General features: G+C 42.0%; 1 protein-coding gene across 7 annotated transcripts in view; it reads right to left on the bottom strand.

Moving 5' to 3' along the window:
• The window catches only part of LOC129168714 (acetyl-CoA carboxylase), a 58,135-nt gene that overhangs the window by 33,850 nt on the left and 3,273 nt on the right, over positions 1–21,012 (bottom strand). For all 7 annotated transcript variants that reach the window (XM_054754296.1, XM_054754294.1, XM_054754295.1 and 4 more), the window contains exons 3-27: positions 15,468–15,600; positions 15,245–15,383; positions 14,509–14,618; positions 14,361–14,442; positions 14,177–14,275; positions 12,880–12,986; positions 12,692–12,802; positions 12,417–12,626; positions 11,583–11,753; positions 10,522–10,683; positions 10,295–10,458; positions 9,373–9,523; positions 9,062–9,165; positions 8,296–8,523; positions 8,067–8,217; positions 7,865–7,999; positions 6,950–7,096; positions 6,681–6,869; positions 5,329–5,429; positions 5,137–5,225; positions 3,558–3,682; positions 3,338–3,451; positions 2,489–2,602; positions 2,332–2,421; positions 2,113–2,231 (exon numbers count right to left, since the gene is read on the bottom strand). In XM_054754296.1, the coding sequence (XP_054610271.1) occupies positions 2,113–2,231; positions 2,332–2,421; positions 2,489–2,602; positions 3,338–3,451; positions 3,558–3,682; positions 5,137–5,225; positions 5,329–5,429; positions 6,681–6,869; positions 6,950–7,096; positions 7,865–7,999; positions 8,067–8,217; positions 8,296–8,523; positions 9,062–9,165; positions 9,373–9,523; positions 10,295–10,458; positions 10,522–10,683; positions 11,583–11,753; positions 12,417–12,626; positions 12,692–12,802; positions 12,880–12,986; positions 14,177–14,275; positions 14,361–14,442; positions 14,509–14,618; positions 15,245–15,383; positions 15,468–15,600 (3,345 nt within the window). The remainder of the gene's footprint in view (positions 1–2,112; positions 2,232–2,331; positions 2,422–2,488; positions 2,603–3,337; positions 3,452–3,557; positions 3,683–5,136; positions 5,226–5,328; positions 5,430–6,680; positions 6,870–6,949; positions 7,097–7,864; positions 8,000–8,066; positions 8,218–8,295; positions 8,524–9,061; positions 9,166–9,372; positions 9,524–10,294; positions 10,459–10,521; positions 10,684–11,582; positions 11,754–12,416; positions 12,627–12,691; positions 12,803–12,879; positions 12,987–14,176; positions 14,276–14,360; positions 14,443–14,508; positions 14,619–15,244; positions 15,384–15,467; positions 15,601–21,012) is intronic.

Here is a 21,012-nt window from a genome sequence, read left to right as displayed (position 1 = left end):
CCTTGAAAACTAACAACACATAATATAACTTTTTCCTCAACCTAATTTCCAAAAAATTATGTTAGGTATGTTTTTCATATTATTTTCATATTAGGACTTTTAAAAAAAGAACATATTTTCCCTTAATATTTCAACTCTACGCTACTAAAATGACATTATTTTCACTCAGAATATTACAAGTTTATTCTTGTAAAATTTTGACTTTTTTCTCGTTAGAGTACAACTTGTTTTTCTTCATATTTTGACTTCATTCTCATAAAAGTATTTGTTCCCATTTCTGCTGTTTTTAAATTTTTGTATTTAATTTGAATTAAGTATAGCAACGTTCTGCTTGTAAATTTTCCTCTGGTAATATTTTCACCTTATTCGCATGATATTATAACTTCCCCCGACCTAATTGAAAGAAATTACAACTTTACTTTTTTATCATAACACTACAACTTTTTTAAAAAGAACATATTTTCTTTAATATTTCAACTCTATGCTACTAAAATGACATATTTCCTCATAAAATTGCACGTTAATTCTCGTAAAATCGCACCTTTTTTTTTAAATTTATCCTCAGAATACAACTTTTTTTTTCCCATTTCTGCTATTATTGTTTTTTTGGGTTTTTTTTCAGATTATTGCAATTTTCATCTTGTAAATTTTCTTTTCGTAATATTTACTTTTTCTCCAAACAATTTTCCAAAAAATAAAATTTTTTATGTGTTTGTCATAATATTACACCTTAGAAAAAAAAAGCTTTAGTCATTAATATTTCCACTCTATGCTACTAAAACAACATTATTTGTCCTTCTAATATTACGACTTTATTCCCACAATATTGCAACTTTTTTTCTCTTTAGAATAAAACATTTTCTCGTAATATTTTGGCTTTATCCTCGTAAAATTACAGGTTTTTTCCCCATTGCTGCTGTTCGTTTTTTTCTTTCTTCTTGTAAATGTTCTTCTGGTAATATTTTCACCTTATTATGACTTTTTTTTAATTTTCCAAAAATTCCAACTTCATTTTGTTTTGTGTTTCTCATATAACGACTTTAAAGACCCAGCAAGACAAAGGAGATGATCATTAACTTCCAGAGGAAAACATCCCACTTCACACCGGTGAACATCCAGGGAGCGGACATAGAGTTGGTAGACAGCAAGACTGAGGTCCTTTGGTGTGTGCAGAACTCTCTTACGGACCTTCTATGACTCTGTGGTGGCCTCAGCCATCTTCTATGCTGTGGGCTGCTGGACTCCGTGGAGGAAGTGGGGGAGAGAAGGATGTTGGCTAAGCTGACATCCATCATGGACAACACCTCTCACCCGCTACATGACACTGTTGTTTCCCTGGGCAGCTCCTTCAGCATCAGACTGTTACACCCACGGTGTAAGAAGGAGAGGTTCCGCAGGTCCTTCATACCGACCGCTGTCAGGCTCTACAACACCTGAACCATTTTGTATTCACTATGTCACTATGCATTCTATACTTGTGTAACTTGCTTGCTGCTGTAACAGGTGAATTTCCCTGCTGCGGGATTAATAAAGTACTACTACTACTACTACTACTACTACTACTAAAAACACCCTCTTTTTTCTTCAATATTTGAACTTTATGCTAGTAAACAAATGTAGTTTTTCCTGATAACGTTTTTTCTCTTTTCGTATTTTCTCTTAATATTTTGACTTCATTCTTGTAAGATTACTGCTGACTTTTACATTTTTGCTGTTGTTGGTTTATTTATTTCTTCCTTGTTAAATTTGATTTTTAGAAAGTGCCGCGGAACAACAACAAAAAAAAACAGGGGCCGCATATTGGCCCCCACCCCGCACTTTGGACACCACTGCTTTTTCCAAAGCTGAGATCAGCAACCGCAGCAGCACAGAGGATGAAGCAAACAACAAAATAGAACAATTGAGGAATATAATGTGCCTGGAAAAGGGATGTGTGCTGAGGGGGGAGGCAAATGACTCTTAATTGCTCATTTTAAAACGTGTTTACTGGCCAATCTCAATCAATAAGCACCTGTATTATGAATATTGATCTGCGTCTGCGGGGACGATGCCGAGGGGAGCAGGAGGCAAAGTGAAGCAAAGCATTGTGGGAACACTGACCAAGAGTGATACCTGTTTGGGTGCGAGGTGGGGAGCATGAACTGGAACTCCACGATGCACGTGTTGTCCTTCAGCTGCCGATGTTGCACGCTGTTGAGCTCGTAAGCGATGTACGCTCGCCGCACGTAAACCTGCCGTCGTCGGGAGAGCAGGGCAAATAAAACTCAGAATGGATTTGCCGCTGTCCGCGTTAAAAATAAATGAGAGTCAAGCACTTAGAGATGATCTCACCTCAAGGGCGGCCATTCGCACAACCTGATTACTGTGGTAGAAGAAGTTGGGCAGGACATCGAAGATGGATGTTTCGGAAAGGATGAGTTTCTAAAAGAGAAAAAAAAAAACATCAATGCTGGCTTGACCCGTGCAGGTCGTAACCACTACTGCCTACCTGCAGGTTCTCGATGCAGAACTGGTGTCCGTACATGTCAATGGCGGACAGGAAGATGGACTCCACCTGGTTGTGACGGAGCTCGTAGGAGGGCAGGTGAGACGCAATCAACACCTGTAGACCAGTTGGCAATTCAAGACGCAAGACAACTGCAGCCATATGTTTGCATCCTTCACTCAAGCAGGGGCGCACCGGAAGTGGTAGGACGTCTAAACGTTTAAATAAATCCATTTAAATCATAAAAAAAATATCTGGAGCCACTTGGGAGTCAAAAGTCTCGGCTCTTTTTAGTGAGCCGAGCCAAACGAAACAGCTCTCTGACAAGAGCCAAAATTTCAATCACTACAGTATGGCGTTATTAGTATACTGGAGTCCAACTGTGTCCTTCATGTATTTCGGTGGCCACCAGAGGGAGCTCATGAGCTCGCCCTTATCTAAGATGACACCATGAGGCAGGCTGTCATGTGTATATATATATATATATGTATATATATATATATATATATAGACGATGTGGCTCACATAGGTACACTATACTTGACTACCATCTAGTGGGCCAAATATGAATTACACCTCTCATGATTAATCAATGAAAAAATGGTCGAAAAAATTGTTGTCGATAATGTTGATTGTCGCCGCTCAGGCTTAGGAATACAGGAAGTGAACAAGTGTATTGTAACTGGAGGCAGATGGAGGGGGCATGTGTGCGCTGTACTATGTGATGTGTTCCAATGTAACTTGCATGCATGTTGAAAAGAAATGAAACCATTAGCATGGCTCTGGAATGCCATGCCGTACTTACTACATTGCCGTCATTTCTGTGCTACATTTTATCAGTGACCGACAAACCTGCCGCGCACGCAGCGCCACCTTGGCATTGGTTGTCTTGCTGAGCTGGGTGAACTCGGTCAACATGGCCATCAGCTCCTCCGTCAGCGTGGGATCACGGCCACACAACTGGTCCTACAGATGAACAATCCCACAGTTTTCATTCAATCCGTCTTTAGTGGATGATATATGCATGGGAATAAAAAGTAGAACTACAGAGCATTTGCGCACATGCACTTACGATCAGCATTGTAACCAGTGAGTTCTTCTTGGTGACTTGGGCGTGGGAGAAGATGTAGTTGAGCACGTTTGCCATGTCGCCTTTGTTTTCTTCCCGCAGTGTAAACACACACTTGTCATAGTGACCTAGCAAACAATCACACATCAACAGTATGCTGAGTACTAGCACTAGTACTGCACCGGGAAAGATGCAGCATTCATTGTACAAGGGCGCCACTCAATGGAGACAATGTGTAATTGCCTTGCATCGGAATCGAACACAATCTGGCTGGAAGCCATGAACCTTCTACTTCAGCACACTTAAGAAACATAAAGCACACAACAAAACTTCTGTAAGTCTTATTTTTCTGCTGAGTACAATTTATTCCTAACAAACGGTGACCCGCTGTGGTAAGATGTGGGGAACTGATCTTCATGCTCATTTGCTGTGCTCTCTTCTGCAGCAACATGGAAATAATCAGTACAACTCAACTCATGCTACGCGTAAACCTGATCGTTACTTTGAATTATTAGCTTCCAGACCCGCCCGGCCGTGATACGTGAATGTCCACAATGTAGGATTCAATATTAAAAAATGGAATATTTTCATTGTTATGGCATAAAAAACCTGCCTACAACCTTCTAAATATGATTTTGAACATGATTAGAGCCCTGTAGACATGAAATAACACCCCTATAATCACCTTTACACTCTTATTGCCCAATATAGTAGATATAATCAAAGAAAATAAAACATTTTAGACATAGATAAGATAACACTCATACGTTAGCAGTTCCTTGTTGGGTTTTTTGGACAGCGTACTTCCTGCGGTGGCTTTTGTCTCCAAGGTATTGCAATTTGCGCCTTTAAATGGCTTACACTCGTATTAGCCACACCATGCGGCTTTTCAACACAACTGAGAGGGAGCGATTTAAAAAAAAAAATTAAAAAAAACACACACACACACACACACACACACACACACACACACCCAACTGGCTGGACTTTCTACCTTATTATGTATATTATTATTATTTATTTATTTATTATTATGTATTATTGCACTACAATTTTGGAGTGAAGTGTTCCGTATTTATTTATGTGTATTTATTCTTATTCTATTTTCTTTTCTTATCTCTCCTGCCTGCCTTGGTTGTTTTATCTCCTGATTAAGTTTATTATGACATTTTTGGAGAGTTGCTGGAAATTAGAATTTTCCTTGGAGATGAATAAAGTGTCTATCTATCTATCATTATTACCTACAAGAACTACCTGTTCTGGCAATCATGTCTCCCATTCTGGTGACACCTAGCGGCCAATGTAGAGTACTCCATTCACAAGTAGAATGTTTCTTTTATTTGTATTTGAGTTCATTTAGCCATTTTTATGCATGCAAATACTTCATTTAGTCCCAAATACATACAATTTGCTTAAATATGCATTTAAAAAAAATAATAATAGGCCGTATTCAAACACAAACAGCAATCGTTCATGAATTCATTCTTTTTCAAAAACCGTAATATAGTGAGAGCGCAATAATGGAAGTGCGATGTAGCAAGCGACGAGCGTACACGTACGTGTGCTGCTGCAGGTCCCTTACCGTTCTGAAACTGGATCTCTACTTTCAGGTACTGCCGGAGCAAGTCGATGACCACCGCCTTCATGTAACCACGGATGCCACTGCGATACCTGGGGGGAAAACGGAAGAAATGAAGTGTTTGGTCGAACAAAGCCAGGTAATGAGGTGTTGCATGAATGTATCAATCCATCTAGGAGGATGCAAGCCACTCACTTCTGCACCAGCTGAACAATGCTTTGCGTGTTCATGAAGAAGACTTCTCTCTCTGATTTCTTGTTCAGGGTTGCAGCGTGGCTGTCCAAGATGTTTGCAATCTGGAAAGGTGGGAAATAAACTATAAATCCCGCCTTTATTCTGTGTCCTAATTGTGATACATGCCAGCATCAGTGGGGATGTCGTGCTAATAAACATCAACAGAAGTGTCAGTCAAGGATGATCAGCGATTGGGGAAAATGAATGAGTCCTTTTCCCAAAATAATTATTCACAGTGTTTAGTAACCCCTGGCCACTTTGCGCTTCCAATTTCGCGGCTTCACTCTATCACAATTTTTCAAATAAATTACCAGTAATTAATAAATCATGCTGGTTCGTGGTTGGCCACCAAAACACATTTACAGCAACGCACACAAGTACGGGCTTTATTTACGTCTTATTTTATTTGATTATGTTGACTATATTGAGTAATGGGAGTGTAAAGGTGACTACAGCAGTGTTATTTCATATCTAGAGGGCTCTAATAATGTTAAAAAGTGTATTTAGAAGATTGTAAACAGATTTTCTATGTATTATATGTCTTATTTTCAATTATTATGTCTACTATATTAGGTAATAGGAGTGTAAAGGTGACTATAGGGGTGTTATTTTATGTCTAGAGGGCTCTAATAATGTTAAAAAGTGTATTTAGAAGGTTGTAAACAGGTTTTCTATGTCTTATATGTCTTATTTATGTCTTATTATGTCTACTATATTAGGATAATAGTAGTGTAAAGGTGACTATAGGGGTGTTATTTCATATCTAGAGGGCTCTAATAATGTTAAAAACTGCATTTAGAATATTGTAAACAGGTTTTCTATGTCTTATTTTGTCTTATTATGTCTACTATATTGGGTAATAGGAGTGTAAAGGTGACTATAGAGGTGCTATTTCATGTCTAGAGTGCTCTAATAATGTTAAAAAAGTGTATTTAGAAGATTGTGAACAGGTTTTCTATGTTCTAAAAATGTTAGATTTATAAATAAGGAATCCTACTTTGGGGAAATTCACTGAACAAGGGATGACTGCTGTAAACATTTGAGATGATTTCAAAAAATACTCTTTGGCCACAGTGATGTTTTTAAGCATAACACTGCATGCAGCCAATAACTCAAAATGCTTTCTGAGAAATATAAGAATGTTAGTATAAGAATTCTAATGACTGTCCAACTCCACTCTCGTTATTGCTTTCTAACGATGGCTGCATTGTGGCGCCATCTGCTGGTTGCTGCCAAGTAGTGAAATCCAATGCTGTTTAAATTGTGTGAGTGTGTGTGTGTGTGTGTGTGTGTGTGTGTGTGTGTGTGTGTACCTGCTGGCTTGGGAACTGGCAGAGTACTGAGGTGATGTTGCTGGCATATTGAGCCATCTCCTTCTTGATGGCTTTCTCCACAGCAGGGGGGATGCGCCCTGACACACTGGTCATGATGTCCTGGAGCTCCAGCAGCGGCAGGGAGGGATCACGCATGGTTTTCATCAGCCTTTCCACCCATTCTTTCAGCTGCGAGCAAAAACGTTGCGGTTTAGAGGCAAAGCCGACATTTGGTGCGCTCGACGTAACGTGGCAGCGCAGGCTCTCACCTTGGTGCTGAAGAAGGGCTCGGGGAGACAGTAGCCATTCATGACGTGAACGAGGTGGTCCAGCGTGTTGTGGAAAACTCTGTGTAGTTTCTCCCCCCGAAGGGCGACGGCTTGGGTCGAAGGCAAGGACCCGGTGTACAGCTCTGCCTGCAAAACAATCAGACTAGACTCCCTTGTTCATCACAACAGTCAATGGACTCAGGGCTCCTCCTCAACATGCACACCTGATCAAAATGCTTCAAAACCAGTTGAAAAATGGCAAGAAGTAGATTTTGAACTGTTGGATCTTAATCTTAAAGACATTCTACGTAGAGCTAGACATGAGCTCCCATGAGCTGCTCTGCTGGGGGTAAAGCGTTACAGGTAGAAGTTAAAATACCTACTCTTTGTTATTTTCAACTTCGATTGGTACTTTTGAGTGTTAAATTGCTGCATGATAATTTTACTGTTCTTTGGAAGAGGACACCGTGAGTCAGACCGTTATGTTGACCTCCTGCAATGTCCAATGGGTTGATAAGCTCGTGGTGAGTTTTCTCATAGCTCATGGTTAGCACCTGTCAAAGACCTGCCTGGTCCTCAGGGACTTGTAGGCATTAAAATGTCATTTTGTGACATGGATATGTGTGGCTTATATATGTACAAATCTGTTTTTCCCTCTAAATTTATGGGTGTGTCTTATACGCTGGAATTGATGGTACATTTCATGTCGTGTCATTTATCTTTCTGTTCATCAAATACAGTAAAAATGGGCATATCATATTTCACGCACAGTGGCAGTGATTAATCATGATCAATGAATTGGAAAACAGATTCATTTGATTACAATTTGTAATCATTTGACGGCCCTGACGTTCACCATAGTTTTGCATGCATGCTACAGTCGCATGTGAAGAGCACGTGGCAGCCACACGCTACCTGCTGCACTCTGGTGGGGTCATCGAGCTGAAGTTTAGCAATGACACAGCCGGGCTCCAGCACCGCTCCCGTCCTTTTCACGTAGTGAATACAGCCGGACTCCGCCGCCGTGAGGGTCATCACCATCTTCATCACCTGCAATCGACATCCACGCTTAACAAAACGCGTGCAACAAAACACACGACACGCAATCGTCACGCACCTCTATCTCGGCGTAGCACTGGCCAGCAAACACGTGGCCCCCGTCCTCCACCGTGTACTGGATGATTTTTCCCGCCGAGGGAGATCTCAGCAGCGAGGGGTCGTTTTCTTTTTCAAAAACACACGTTTTGTTCCCGATGGTGATGCGGTACCTATCAGGAGCGTGAGTCAGGTTGCATCCTGGTGCGGCTGAAGAAGCGATAAAGACAATGGAGCACTTTCCCCCTCACCTGTCCACCTCCTCCTTCATGTAGGTGGTGTAGCTGCTGCCGTCATAGGACAGCAGCAAACCCCCGTCACTTAGCCGATGGACGTCCACCTCGGCTGTGGAGTTGTTCATGATGACCACGTAGGAGTTGGGAGACTGGCGTGTCACGGTCAAGGCGTACTTGATGCCTTCATAGATCAGCTCTACGTCGACGGTGTTGAGCAGCGTGTGCGCTGGTAGCACCTGCCCCCTGCAGGGAACCGGTGGACACATTTGCCTTTTTTTTTCCTTGGAGAAATTTCAGGCAATACTCGGAACGGTGATGCTGAGCTGCATTCACAAATATCACATTCCACACCCTCTAATTCTTCTGAGCCCGCCTCATTTTTTCTCCAACCGATTCAGATCTCCATGAACATGTTCCGCTCGTTCAGGACACGTCGGCCATCTATCAGGGTGTTTGGACACATTCCCACATTTACTGTCATTTCTCTGATAATTTTCTCATTGGAAACAAACGGCCAGTTTATTTGGCGCCCCCAACTGGTGGAAAATCATTTCACATTTCCCGTTACCGTACCGTTGTGCTTTTATCTCTTTCTTGTGTTCTGTGTGTGCAGTGTGGGTGACTTAGGGAGTTAATTTCGTTAGAATTTCGTTAGAAAGAGCCGACTTCCACCAAAACTGGGCTTACATCACAGTCTAGGAAGGGAACTCATGTGTGACCTGAGGACCACCAGCACACCAGCGCTGTGTGAAGAGCACAGATATGAGTGACATATGCTTACCGCTCCAGAGAATGCAGGAAAATGGACACGCTGTTGCGTAGATTAACATCGGCCACGTGTAGCGCTCCACTCACAATTCCCAGCATGGTGTCCGGACGTTCCGCCTGAATGAAAGCAGCACATAAAGCCAGACCTTTCTCAAGAATAACGCAAGTACCAATTTGTTCCCTGCTAACTGTCAGCTGTGTACTCATAAACAGTGTACTCCATACTAGTCAAAAGTTTGAATACACTTCCTTCCTTGCTGTTGAATGACAAGGTGTGTCTAAACTTTTGACTGGTAGTGTGAAATGTGTCAGAGTTTTTCACACCTGCATCTTCTCAGAGATGAGCCGATCCAGCCATCCCGTATCAATGCTGTTATGCTGAAAGCTTTCTGTTTCCAGCAACTTGATGAGGTATTCTACTGTGGTCCTGAAGTCTCCTCTGATGGACAACTCCTTCAGAGCCACCACCATGTTACTGGAAAAAAAGGAAAGGCATCGCATGCAGCAGCTATCCAATCAGACAACAGTATGGTCAACAACTAGGCCTGTCACGATAACTGTGCTACAAATTATTGTCGATAGTCGATATTATTGACATTTTTTCAGACCATTTTTTCATGAATTGTCATGAGGTGTATTTCCCATTTGAACCACTAGATGGCACTCAAGTATGGTGTACCCGTGTGAGCCACATTAGCTTGACACAGAAGTAGCCTGTATGCATGATTCTGCAATGTAGCGAGCGACACTGTCTTGGATTTTGCGCTGTTTTGTTGATATTTACGTTGCCGACCGAACGCCTCAGCAAGCGCTGACTGTCGGGACGAAGGCTCCGCTGCCCGAGGCACCTCCATCGCTAGTTTTTTTCCCCCCCTTGAGAAAACTGTCCGTGACGGTCGTTGGTGTTCATGCGCTCACCTTGTTCATTCTGTTTAAAACATAAAAATATTCCCCCACTTTGGCTGTGGCATTCGCCTTGGAAACTATCGCTTTTGTGGCGTCATTCATGTTAGCGTATGCCGGCTCACGAAGCTAACTTGCTACCACACAAGGTAGACGACGGGGGGGGGGGGTTCACTGGAGCGTTGCACCAACACTCATGTCAATTTATTGAGGCTGACAAAAATGATGGAGGGTTTTTTTTTTTATTTAATCGTTTGATGAATGGATGTATCCATTATGGTGACGGGCCTACACACATCTGAAAGGACGATGAGCAGGTTAACATCCAAATTCAGCTACTTACGAGATGGCCTCCTCGCGATTCTCTCCCCAAGAAAAACAGTGTCCAAACTGGGAGTCGGCAAACTCGTGCAAGCCACCAGCGGCGGCGACGCTAAAGTAGCCCCACACGTTCTTATTGCTGCGGAAGTTCAGCTCCTGCACGGTTCCTGAGCTCGGCTTAAAACCCTGCAACCACACGTCGCTTGGTGGGGAGAAATCTCAGAACATCACGCAGAGCGAGAAGCTTACCTCGTCTGGATTTTCACTTGTGATGCGGGCCGCAATGACGTGACCCCGTGGGGAGGGGGCCGTCGACAGGCCCTCAAAGTCGATGAGAGAGTCCCCCCAGGGCTGCTCCCCGTAAAGCATCCTGATGTCTTTGATTCTGTAAAGGGGGATGCCCATTGCAATCTACAGGAAGATATCAACAACACTTCAGAACCACAACAATAATAATAATAATAATGCATTTTGAAATGTTTATTGTCCCACAAATGGACGCTTAACAACATTATTGTCAACAGTTGCGGAGGCCAAGTACACCACTAATGTTATGTAACACAAGCTAACAGTGCAAGCGTTCTTTTCACGTCATCTTTCTCTGATGTAAAGTTGTGCAGTCGGACGTGTATTTTCTCACACGCATTCGCGACCGTCTAACATTTGCAGCATTTCTTGAAATGCTGGCTTTTCAACTGTATTAGAGAGCAGCACGCCTTTTGCCACGACGTCCTCTGAACCCCTGACATCACTTCCTGTCCACCCCCCCCCCCCACTCCCACTCAGCTCTGCTAGCACCGGAACACATTGACAGCAACACGCACGCATCTTAGGTTATTTATTTCTATTGATGTCTCATTTTCACTTGCTATGTCTACTATGTTGGGCAACAGGAGTGTAAAGGTGACTATAGGGGTGTTACTTCAGGTCTCTAATCATGTATTTAGCCTCTGCTGCTACACAAATATTCTTGTTGCTCAAGTGGCAGACATCATGTTCCTCTAAGATGGTGCCTGCAAAAGGAGGCCGACAGCGACGTCCAATCAGCTTCAAGATTCCCCAGCAATGAAGCCCTTCCGCTTGACTGCCGCTGACCTAAATACGCACACCGCGGGCGTACGTCACATGACCAATCGCAGCGTGCCTCACTGCTTTGGCAACAATGCTAGCGCACATCGCCTCGCTCTTGTGCAGTCGGTTGCCATGGAGACGGGGGTTCCTCTCACGGGCCGGCAGCGAATGCGGCGCAGCGTGATAAATGTGCTCTTTCCTTTTGCGGGGGGCATGGAACTGTTGCGTGTGGGACTCACCTGCAGCTGTGCGGCTGGCAAGTTGACATCGGCCACCATCTCCGTGCACGGGTGCTCCACCTGCAGACGGGGGTTGAGCTCCAGGAAGTAGAAGCTCCCATCTTGGCTATAGAGGTACTCCACCGTGCCCGCACTCACGTAGCCAACCATCTTGGCCAGCTTCACTGCACACTGGACAGGGAGACGTTTTAGAGACGTGCATGCTAGGATGCATGAGAACTATTGGAAATGAGGACGTCATACTGATCATTCCCATAACATCAACGATGGCTCCGATAACCAATCATTTAAAATAACGCTCCGATGAGGTGAGATTAGCCGTTCTGTGCGGGTGAGCAAATCAAGTGCTCCCTCTGTTAAGAACAAAAAACACTCCAATAAAAGCTACAAGCAGTTATGTAGCGTATTGGAGCTGGACCACATATCTGCGGTGGCCGAGTAAAATGCAATGTTGCCGATTGACCTTCAACGCGTCTTCTTCCACCCGGTTGCACACTTCAGGAATTGCTGTGTGTGACGCGTGCGTGCACGTTCTGTCAAACATTTCTAACATTTCCCAAAATGTTGGCTTTGCAAACCCATCGAAAGGTTGCATTTCTTTTGCACTTTAGCGAGCGACACCGTCTGTGAGTGCCTCAGTAAGCGTTGGCTGCCGGGACGAAGGCTCTGCTGCACTGAAGCTGTGACATTCGGCTTACAAACTATCGCTTGCTAACTTGCTAACTGCCAGCACTCCGCGTATCCATTCACTCGTAGTCCCCGCCTCCACGTCCTGGGACAAAGAGGCTGAAAGTTATCGGTGTCGGTTTGAAAAAAAAAAGATCTCCGGTGTACCCTTTCCATATCCTCAAAGACGTCGGACGTGGCGATGGTAGCAGGCGCCTCCTCGATAATCTTCTGATGCCGGCGCTGCACAGAACAGTCTCTGCCGAACAAGGAAATGGCGTTCCCGTACTGATCGGCCAAGATCTGGACCTCCAAGTGGCGTGCGTGCTTGGCGAGCTGCATGACAAACACGGGGGAACCCGGAACCTCTGCTTGGACCTGGAGAATCAAGTCAATATTTCGGAAATGCATTCACTCTTACACTTGAATTCATTTTCACATACCTGTCTGAACAGGTTGGGGAAATCATCAGCGGAGTTGACCTTTCGGATGCCTTTACCGCCCCCTCCCTCTGAGGCTTTCACCATCACCGGGTAGCCAATCTTCTCCGAAGCCTGAGGATTGGAGCAGCACACGTTCAGCTTTTCGCAGCACTGGAGGACCCGAAGGTTCCCTCTGACCACGCGCGTACTTTCAGGCCGTCCTTCACGTCCTGGATGCAACCGAGCTCGTACAAGTCATGGGGAACGTTGACCACTCGTTTCTTTTGGTTGCTCTCAGACCACTCCACTGTCAGGCCTGGGGGAGAGACAGGCAAAATGCACATGGTGTGATATCACAAATGTGAGCATATCTTTGAAAAAAATGATTGGCTTAAGGAAGGTGTTTAGGAAGTTAGCATGTTAGCTATTTTCATGGGTAGACACATATATAAACACTTAGCACTATCATGCTACGTGTTAGCACAGTATAATTTTTAGCCATTTTTAAATAGGTAGACTCTTATATTAAGACTTAGTACTACCATGCTAATATTAACATGTTAGCATTGTTAGCCTTATCATAGTAGCATTTTTAGCCATTTTCATAACTAAACACCACTACTATGCTATGTGTTACCATTCTAACGTTAGCATTGCTAGCATGCTAACGTTAGCATAGTGGCATTTTTAACCATTTTGATAGCTAGACACTTACATAAACACCACTATTATGCTAGATGTTACCATGCTATCGTTAGCATGTTAGCGTGATAACATTAGCATAGCATCTAGCTGTTTTCATAGGTAGAAACATATATAAACACTCAGCACTATTATGCTAGGCATTAGCATGTTGCGCATTGCTAGGACGCTAACATTAGCATAATAGCATTTTTATCTGTTTTCATAGGTAGACTTTTAAATAAACATTTAGTACTATCATGCTAGGTGTTAGCATGCTAACATTAACATGGATGGTTCTTGGCGGAGGTCTGCGCTCTACGAGTGCTTTTCTAGTTTCACAAGAAATAAAACAAAGACAACAACAGTAAAAATTGTAAAATCCGCAGTAATTTTACACAGATGAAGTCAAAATATTAAAAGAAAAAAAAGGTGTAATCTAACGAGAAAAAGTTGTCATTTTATGAGAATTAGGTAGTGGAAAAAGTTAGAATATGAGAATAAAGTCAAAATATTATGGAAAGAAAATGTAGGAAGATTATTTAAGAAGAAAATCAAAGAAAAAACAGAAAAAATGGAAAAAGAACAGCAAAGTGCAAAGTTGATATTAATAATATGCTTTTTCATCCATATGACAAAGCTCAGATGAAATATAACTTGTTAGCATTTCTTTCCAAAATATCAAAGTGGCAAAGTTGCATCATTTCATTTTCCACAATGTGGCCCTCGCTAGGAAAAAGTTTGGACACCCCTGGTTTAAGGTCAGTCATCTGCCATATGTTAGAGAAGACGAGGGATCATACGATATCATATGATATCATGTACCGGTACCACTCCATGGCAAGGTTGGGATGCCAGCTGTCTGAGCCACGATGGAGGAGGCTATCTTATCTCCGAGTGCCCACATGGCCTGACTGGGAGGACCTGATTGGGAAATAAAACACGTAAGTTGAAACCAAGACAAAAAAGCTACAGAACGAGGAACAAAGTCAAACGAAGCGTATCCCACCCATGAAAGCGATGCCGTGCTTATGGAGCAGCTCTGGGAGTTTGGGGTTCTCTGAGGCATGACCCCATCCGGCCCACACGGCCTGGACGACAACACCAATCATGGATGATGATTTCATCCATTAAAGCTAACAAGTCCAAGACTTTACCTGGACAGGTATTCGTTTAGCGATGTCCAGTATCAGCTCCACATTGGCGTAGTTGTTGTTGTTGGTTCCTCCTGGCACGGGCACGTAATGGTCCGCCATTTTGATGTACTCTGGACAAAACATTCCCGAAGAGATAACTCATCAACGGGTTGGCTCGCGACCAAGTAAGCTAACAAGCTAAATGCATTGAAGGCCAACATTAGGCTAATCCAATGGAAGCTCGTTGGGTTCGGGATTTATTTCATACGCTGTCGCTCCACACCACGTCTGCCCATAAAAGCGTGTGGAAATAGTCAGACTTTCTCCCTTCACGCTACACGTTTGTGTTTGGAAGCAAACGTAAGCCATCAAATGTGACTTCATGACGCGTATCACGGCTTCGGGTGAAGGAGGAGGCGTTACTGGTGGTCGCTGGTTCGCTCCTCCATTGGTGAATAGTTTTTACAAGTAAATTGAAGCCATCTAAAGCAGACGTTTTGTCTTCTTTTTATACTGAAAATGTAAAAATGAACTTTTTTATTCCCCAGTCACAAAAAGTGCACATTGTTCGGGCCTTCATTTTTACCGACTTGGGGCGACTTGGTTTGTTTTTCATCTGCAAATACTCTGGAATCCACCATTTGATACACGGGTGTGATTCCGTAGCGATGATATCATCAGCAAAGACGAAACAAACACCGCAGCCACGTTGCTGTCGTGTTGTCCTCCTGAGAAGAAGACGGCTTCCAAAGCTCACCGGCGTTGGCCTTCAGGTCCTCCGGGGTCACCATCACCACAAAGCGGATGGCCCGCTCGTTCCGAAACATCTCGTAAGCCCAGCGGCGAATGGAGCGCATGCACTTGACTGCCGCGATGCCGTTGTTGGCGATGAGCACCTGGGCGGGGGAGGGGGGACGAGGGACCGAGAATGAAAAGGGGCGAGGTCAGAGTTTCAAAGGGGTGTCCTTTTCCACTTTTACCTTCTCGATGACCTTGTTGCCACCGAAACGGGTGACAAACTCCGCAGGGGACGCCACGGTGAAGTCCCTCTGCAGGTCGATACGCCGGCGATCTCGACCTCGCTTCATCAGGTGCAGCCCAGACATGCTTGGCCTGATTGGACAAACGATATCAAGGTGACTTTGATTCTAGAACTCCAATCATCAATCAAAATAATCAATGATTCTATTCATCATTCATTCATACTCAACAAACAAGCACAATTTCAAAGTGGATTTGACGACCAAAAAGTGCACTTTTAAAACAAATACGTTTAGCAGGAAAGATGAAATGACAACTTGATTGCATTTTTTTTTACTTCAGATAATAAATAGATTTCAATAAGTAAAAAAATAAATACAATGTGCAATAAATGATTTTATTGATTGTACATGTTATGTTAATTTACAATTAATAATACAAAAATAGATGTATTATATTAAAATAAGCAAGATAAATAAAAACTATAATAATTTAGTATTAAAAAAGTAAAAAATAATCAAATTATTAAAGATACAATTTAAATACACACACAGGTATTACCCAAATTATTAGAATATCAAGTAAAAGTTGTTTTATTTTGGCAATTTAACATAAAAGATGAAACCAACAAGTTTTCTTGAGCCGTTACGTGCAAATTGACATTTCTCAAGCAGTTCCTTGTTCTAACTTTGCTGATTAAGATTTTCATCTTATTAAAACCACAAACCCACAAACTCCGAAAATTAGAATACTGTGAAAAGCTTCAGTTTTGTAGGTTCAATGAGTCAAATTCTGATCAGGCAAGTAATCCAAAACACCTGCAAAAGGGTCCTGAGCCTTTCAAAAGTCTGTCTTAGGTTGGCTCAGAAGAGTTCAGACATGGGGGGGGGACTGCTGATCTGACAGTCTCATTGACTTGGGAGTCAATGAGAATTGAGAGTTGAGATTGGACAGTCAAGTGGAAGGAAGAAGTGTGGAAGAAAACGGTGTACAAGCCGGAGAGATGACCGCAGGTTGGAGAGGGTGGTCAGGAAAGGGCCGTTCAAAAGTGGGGGAACTTCATAAGGAGTGAACCGATGCTGGAGTTGTTGCTTCAAGAGAAACAACACGCAGGCGGATGCTGGACATGGGCTTCAAATGTCGAATTCCTGTTGTCAAACCTCTCCTCAATAGTAATCAACGCCTGAGGCGCCTTTCTTGGGCAAGAGGAAAGAAGGACTGGTCTGTTGCCCAGTGGGTAAAAGTCCTCTTTTCTGATGAGAGCAAGTTGTGCACCTCATTTGGCAACAAAGGTCCCAGAGTCTGGAGGAAGACTGGAGAAGAGCACGATAGAAGATGCATGAAGTCCAGTGTTAGGTTTCCCCAGTCTGTGATGACTTGGGCATCCATGTCAGCTGCTGGTGTTGGTACTCTGTGCTTCATGAAGTCAAACATAACCGCAGCCGTCTACCAGGACTTTGTAGAGCACCTCATGCTTGCTTCAGCTGAACAGCTTTATGGAGATGCAGACTTCATCTTCCAGCAGGACTTGGCACCTGCTCACACTGGTAAAAGTACAAAGTCCTGGTTCAACGACCATGGGATTACCATGTTTGATTGGCCTGCAAACTCACCTGACCTGAAGCCCATAGAAAATCTGTGGGTGATTGTCAAGAGAAAACTGTACGGGAAGAGACCAAACAATAAAGAAGAGCTAAAGCCACAATTGAAGCGTGCTGGTCTTCCATAACCGCTGAGATATGCCACAAACTGGTAGCATCCATGCCATGCCGGATAAAGGCAGTTATTCGGGCAAAAGGGGTCCTAACCAAGTACTAAATACAGGTGCAAGAGTTTAGCTTTGGAGGCCTCACATTTTTGTATTTAAAACCCTTTTTTACATGGACTTTATGTAATATTCTAATTTTGTGAGTTTTTGAATTTGAGTTTTTTTAAGCTGCAAGACCTGATCAGCAAAATCCATAGAAATAAAAACTTGAAATATATTGATCTGCATATTATTTGTTTATATACCGTAAATCACGGTCTATAAACCGCGCTTTTTTTCCACCGGTAAGACACCAAAAATGGGGATGCGGTTTATACACGATGACAAGTCTGTGACCAGACAGAAATTGACCGGAAGCAGACTTTAGAATAGCCGTCTGTGGGTCAGACAGCTGCTTTGACTTTAGCGCCCTCTGCTGTACAGTTGCTGAAAGTGCAATTCCTTTTTCACTTATCTGACTGCTGTGTCTTTATTTTCACACAGTGAAACGATCTCTATATACACTGAAGCTAAACTAAGCTTCCATAAAACATTGCAAATGGTTTCAAATACAATATAACGTTGGCGTTTATTCAAATTCACACTGAAGCATTGCAGTTTTATGTACAATACATGGATAACTGATCCGCATGCGCAGAACGCCGCTCGCGTCACCGCTCGCGTCACTGCTAAACCAACATTAGCTACCGTTAAATCAAGGCTAAAGCTAAAGCAGCTAAAGCTAAAATGCCACGGCGATCTTTCACAGCAGCGTTCAAACTCTCCGTCTGCCGGTACGCAGAAGAGTTTGGGAACCGGGCAGCAGGACGGCAGCACGGTGTGGACGAGTCAGTCATCCGGCGTTGGAGAGCGGACATCATCGGAAAGTTGACGGCAAACTTTTCTTACATGAATTCCTTTGCAGATGAATTGATGGACGGCAGATTTCTCCCTTCTTCTTGTTTTTGAAATTGCTTAGTACCTTTACGCATGTTGATTTGAGATGAAAGAGTTGGCAAGCATTTATGAACTAAAATTTTATTTTTCCCCCGCCGTGAGCCTGAAAATGGGGGTGCGGTTAATACACGGGTGCGGTTTATACACGGTGCTTTACGGTAATATGTCAAATTCACCTTTTAAGTTGAACTGCAGAAATACAACAACCTTTTCAGGATATATAATATAATATAATACATATAATATAATATAATAATATAATATAATATATAATATATAATTTTCTGAGTAGTACCTGTAGATATTAAAACAAATGAAAATGTAACATTTATAATACATAAAATGTGTATTTTTATAGTGTAACTATATTTAAAAACTATTAAATTCATAAGAATAATACAATTTAAATCTAAATATATTTAAAAATGAAATAAAAAAGGTCTTCTGACGTGCAAATATAATACAAATATAATTAAATAAGTTAGAAAGATTAATCTAACAAATAATAAATACAATTTGTAATGAATCAAATAAATTGTTCAAAATATAAATAAAACTAACTATATTAAAAAGTTAAAAATAAAATTAACAAAAATTATCAAATTAAAATACATATAAATATTTAAAATATTATTTTGACGGGTAAATATCACATAAATATATTTAGCAAAGTTTAAACAAATGTATATACTAAATATAAAAAGATAATGAATAAAATTTGCTATAAATAAAACAAAATATAAATAAATAATAAAACACAACTATATTGAAAAAGTTTTTTTTTTTAATCATATTAATAAAAATAATAACATTAAAATACGTTTTTTAAAGATAATATCAAAATATGTGTCTTTTTGACGTGCATTGTTTCCAGGCTTTCACTGGCCGCATTACATCATATGGCGGGCCCAATCCGGCCCCCTCCCGGGCCTGGAATGATGTGGAACATCTCCACTGGGCACACATGAAGCGGCGCTGCAATACTGGCCTCTCTTATCACAGACGCCAACGCACACGGCTGCTCAGATAACAGCCCGACAGCTAGTCAGCCTTTACACCAGGGGTCACCAACGTTTTTTCTTGCAAGAGCTACTTTTAGAAAATGAAAATGGCCACGAGCTACTCATTTTTGAAGAAATGATTTTCATAGCTTATTTCAACCCAAACAGATCAAATATGCTTGTTTTACCAGAACATGAACAAAATGCTGGTATCCACAACTCACATTTCATGTTGCAGAATACTTTTCTTTCTAGTGTTCTCACATTATTAACTGAACACCTGAATGAAAAGCAGGCCTGCGGGCACCTCATGTGGTCGTGAGGGGCTGCCCGTGGGCACCAGGTTGGTGACCCCTGCTTTACACGAACACGCACACACACGCACGCACACACACACGCACACACGCGACTCGAAACATTACACATCCAGGTGAGAGAGTGAAATAGTTTCAGCCTTGAGTCACGCTGCAGTGACACATTCCACATTCTAGCAAAGCTTGGTGGTATTATTTATTATTATTATTTAACGCGTGGTGCATTTATCGTATCTGTGTCAAGACTTTTTAGTTGCTATGGTGACGTTTCATGGGGGTGTTTTGATATGACTCCACACACATGGCAGTAGAATCCACTCCACTTGCAAAGTGCAATGAAGAACATATAGATATAGATATAGATGCAGTAGATATAGATCTACAGTATAGATACTGCACACACTTACTTATTGAGGACGTCATCTTTTGTCTTGTGCTTTGAATCAAGCACCACCCAAAAGGAGGCTTGTGGAGGGAGGAGGGATGTGCTAATGAGCAGAAGGTGGTGGGGGTAGGGGTGGGGGTGGGCAAGCCAGTTTGGCAGGCTGCTTTCTGTGGCCTGATGCTTTTTGGGGGTTTTTTTTGGGCATGGTTGCGACACGCGAGGGAGGGGGCAAACAACCCCGCGTGTGTCGCGTGTGTTAATACGCGCGAAAGGTGCCGACATTGAATGACTTCATGTCAACTTCACTCTTTGCTCTTCTCCCCCCCCCATTTTGACAAATATTTCAACTTTCTTCTTTCATAATCTTTGTCAATCTTTGTTGAGGAATATTATGACTTTATCCCTCGTACAGGTCGACTTGAATCCCATCATATTGCGACGTTTCCCCAGCCTCATTTTCCAAAATGTACAACTTGTTTGTCATCACGTCACCACCTTCAGACAAACAATGACGTTCTTCTTTCCTATTTCCACGCTTTTACTCTCATAAAACTGTGACTTCTCGTAAGAATACCACTTTTGTCTCTTCATATTCTCACTTTGTTCTTGTAAAAATTAGATATTATTTTCCTACTGTTGTACTTCCTTCAGTCTTTGCTCTTTTTGCCCCATTTTTTCTGTTTTGTTGTTTTTTTATGATCCAAATATTTCCATTTTCTTTTTAAATCATCTTTGTCATAATCTTGCATAATATTTATTCCCATCATATGTTGACGTTATTCTCACAACATCAGAACGATTGGCCAACCTAATTTTGAAAAATGACAACTTTATTTGGTTTTGTTTGTTTCTCGTATTGAGACTTTCACAAAAAGAATGTACGGTATTTTAATATCGATGTTTTCTACGCTACTAAAACGACATCATAATGCTACTCATTTATTCTCTTTTGATGACAGCTGCTGTTTCTATTTCTTCTCTTTCTACTATTTCTACTTTGTTCCTGTCAATTTTCTTCTAGTAATTAGGACTTTATTTCCATCATATTTGGACTTTCAAAACTGTATTTTTGAAATGAATATTTCAACTAAAATGAATTCCAAGATTATTCTCAAAAACTGATGATGTTTTCCTCATGAG

Source organism: Dunckerocampus dactyliophorus, chromosome 16 (assembly GCF_027744805.1).
Source record: "Dunckerocampus dactyliophorus isolate RoL2022-P2 chromosome 16, RoL_Ddac_1.1, whole genome shotgun sequence".
NCBI lineage: Eukaryota > Metazoa > Chordata > Actinopteri > Syngnathiformes > Syngnathidae > Dunckerocampus > Dunckerocampus dactyliophorus.
This window is presented reverse-complemented; position numbering and strand designations above follow the sequence as displayed.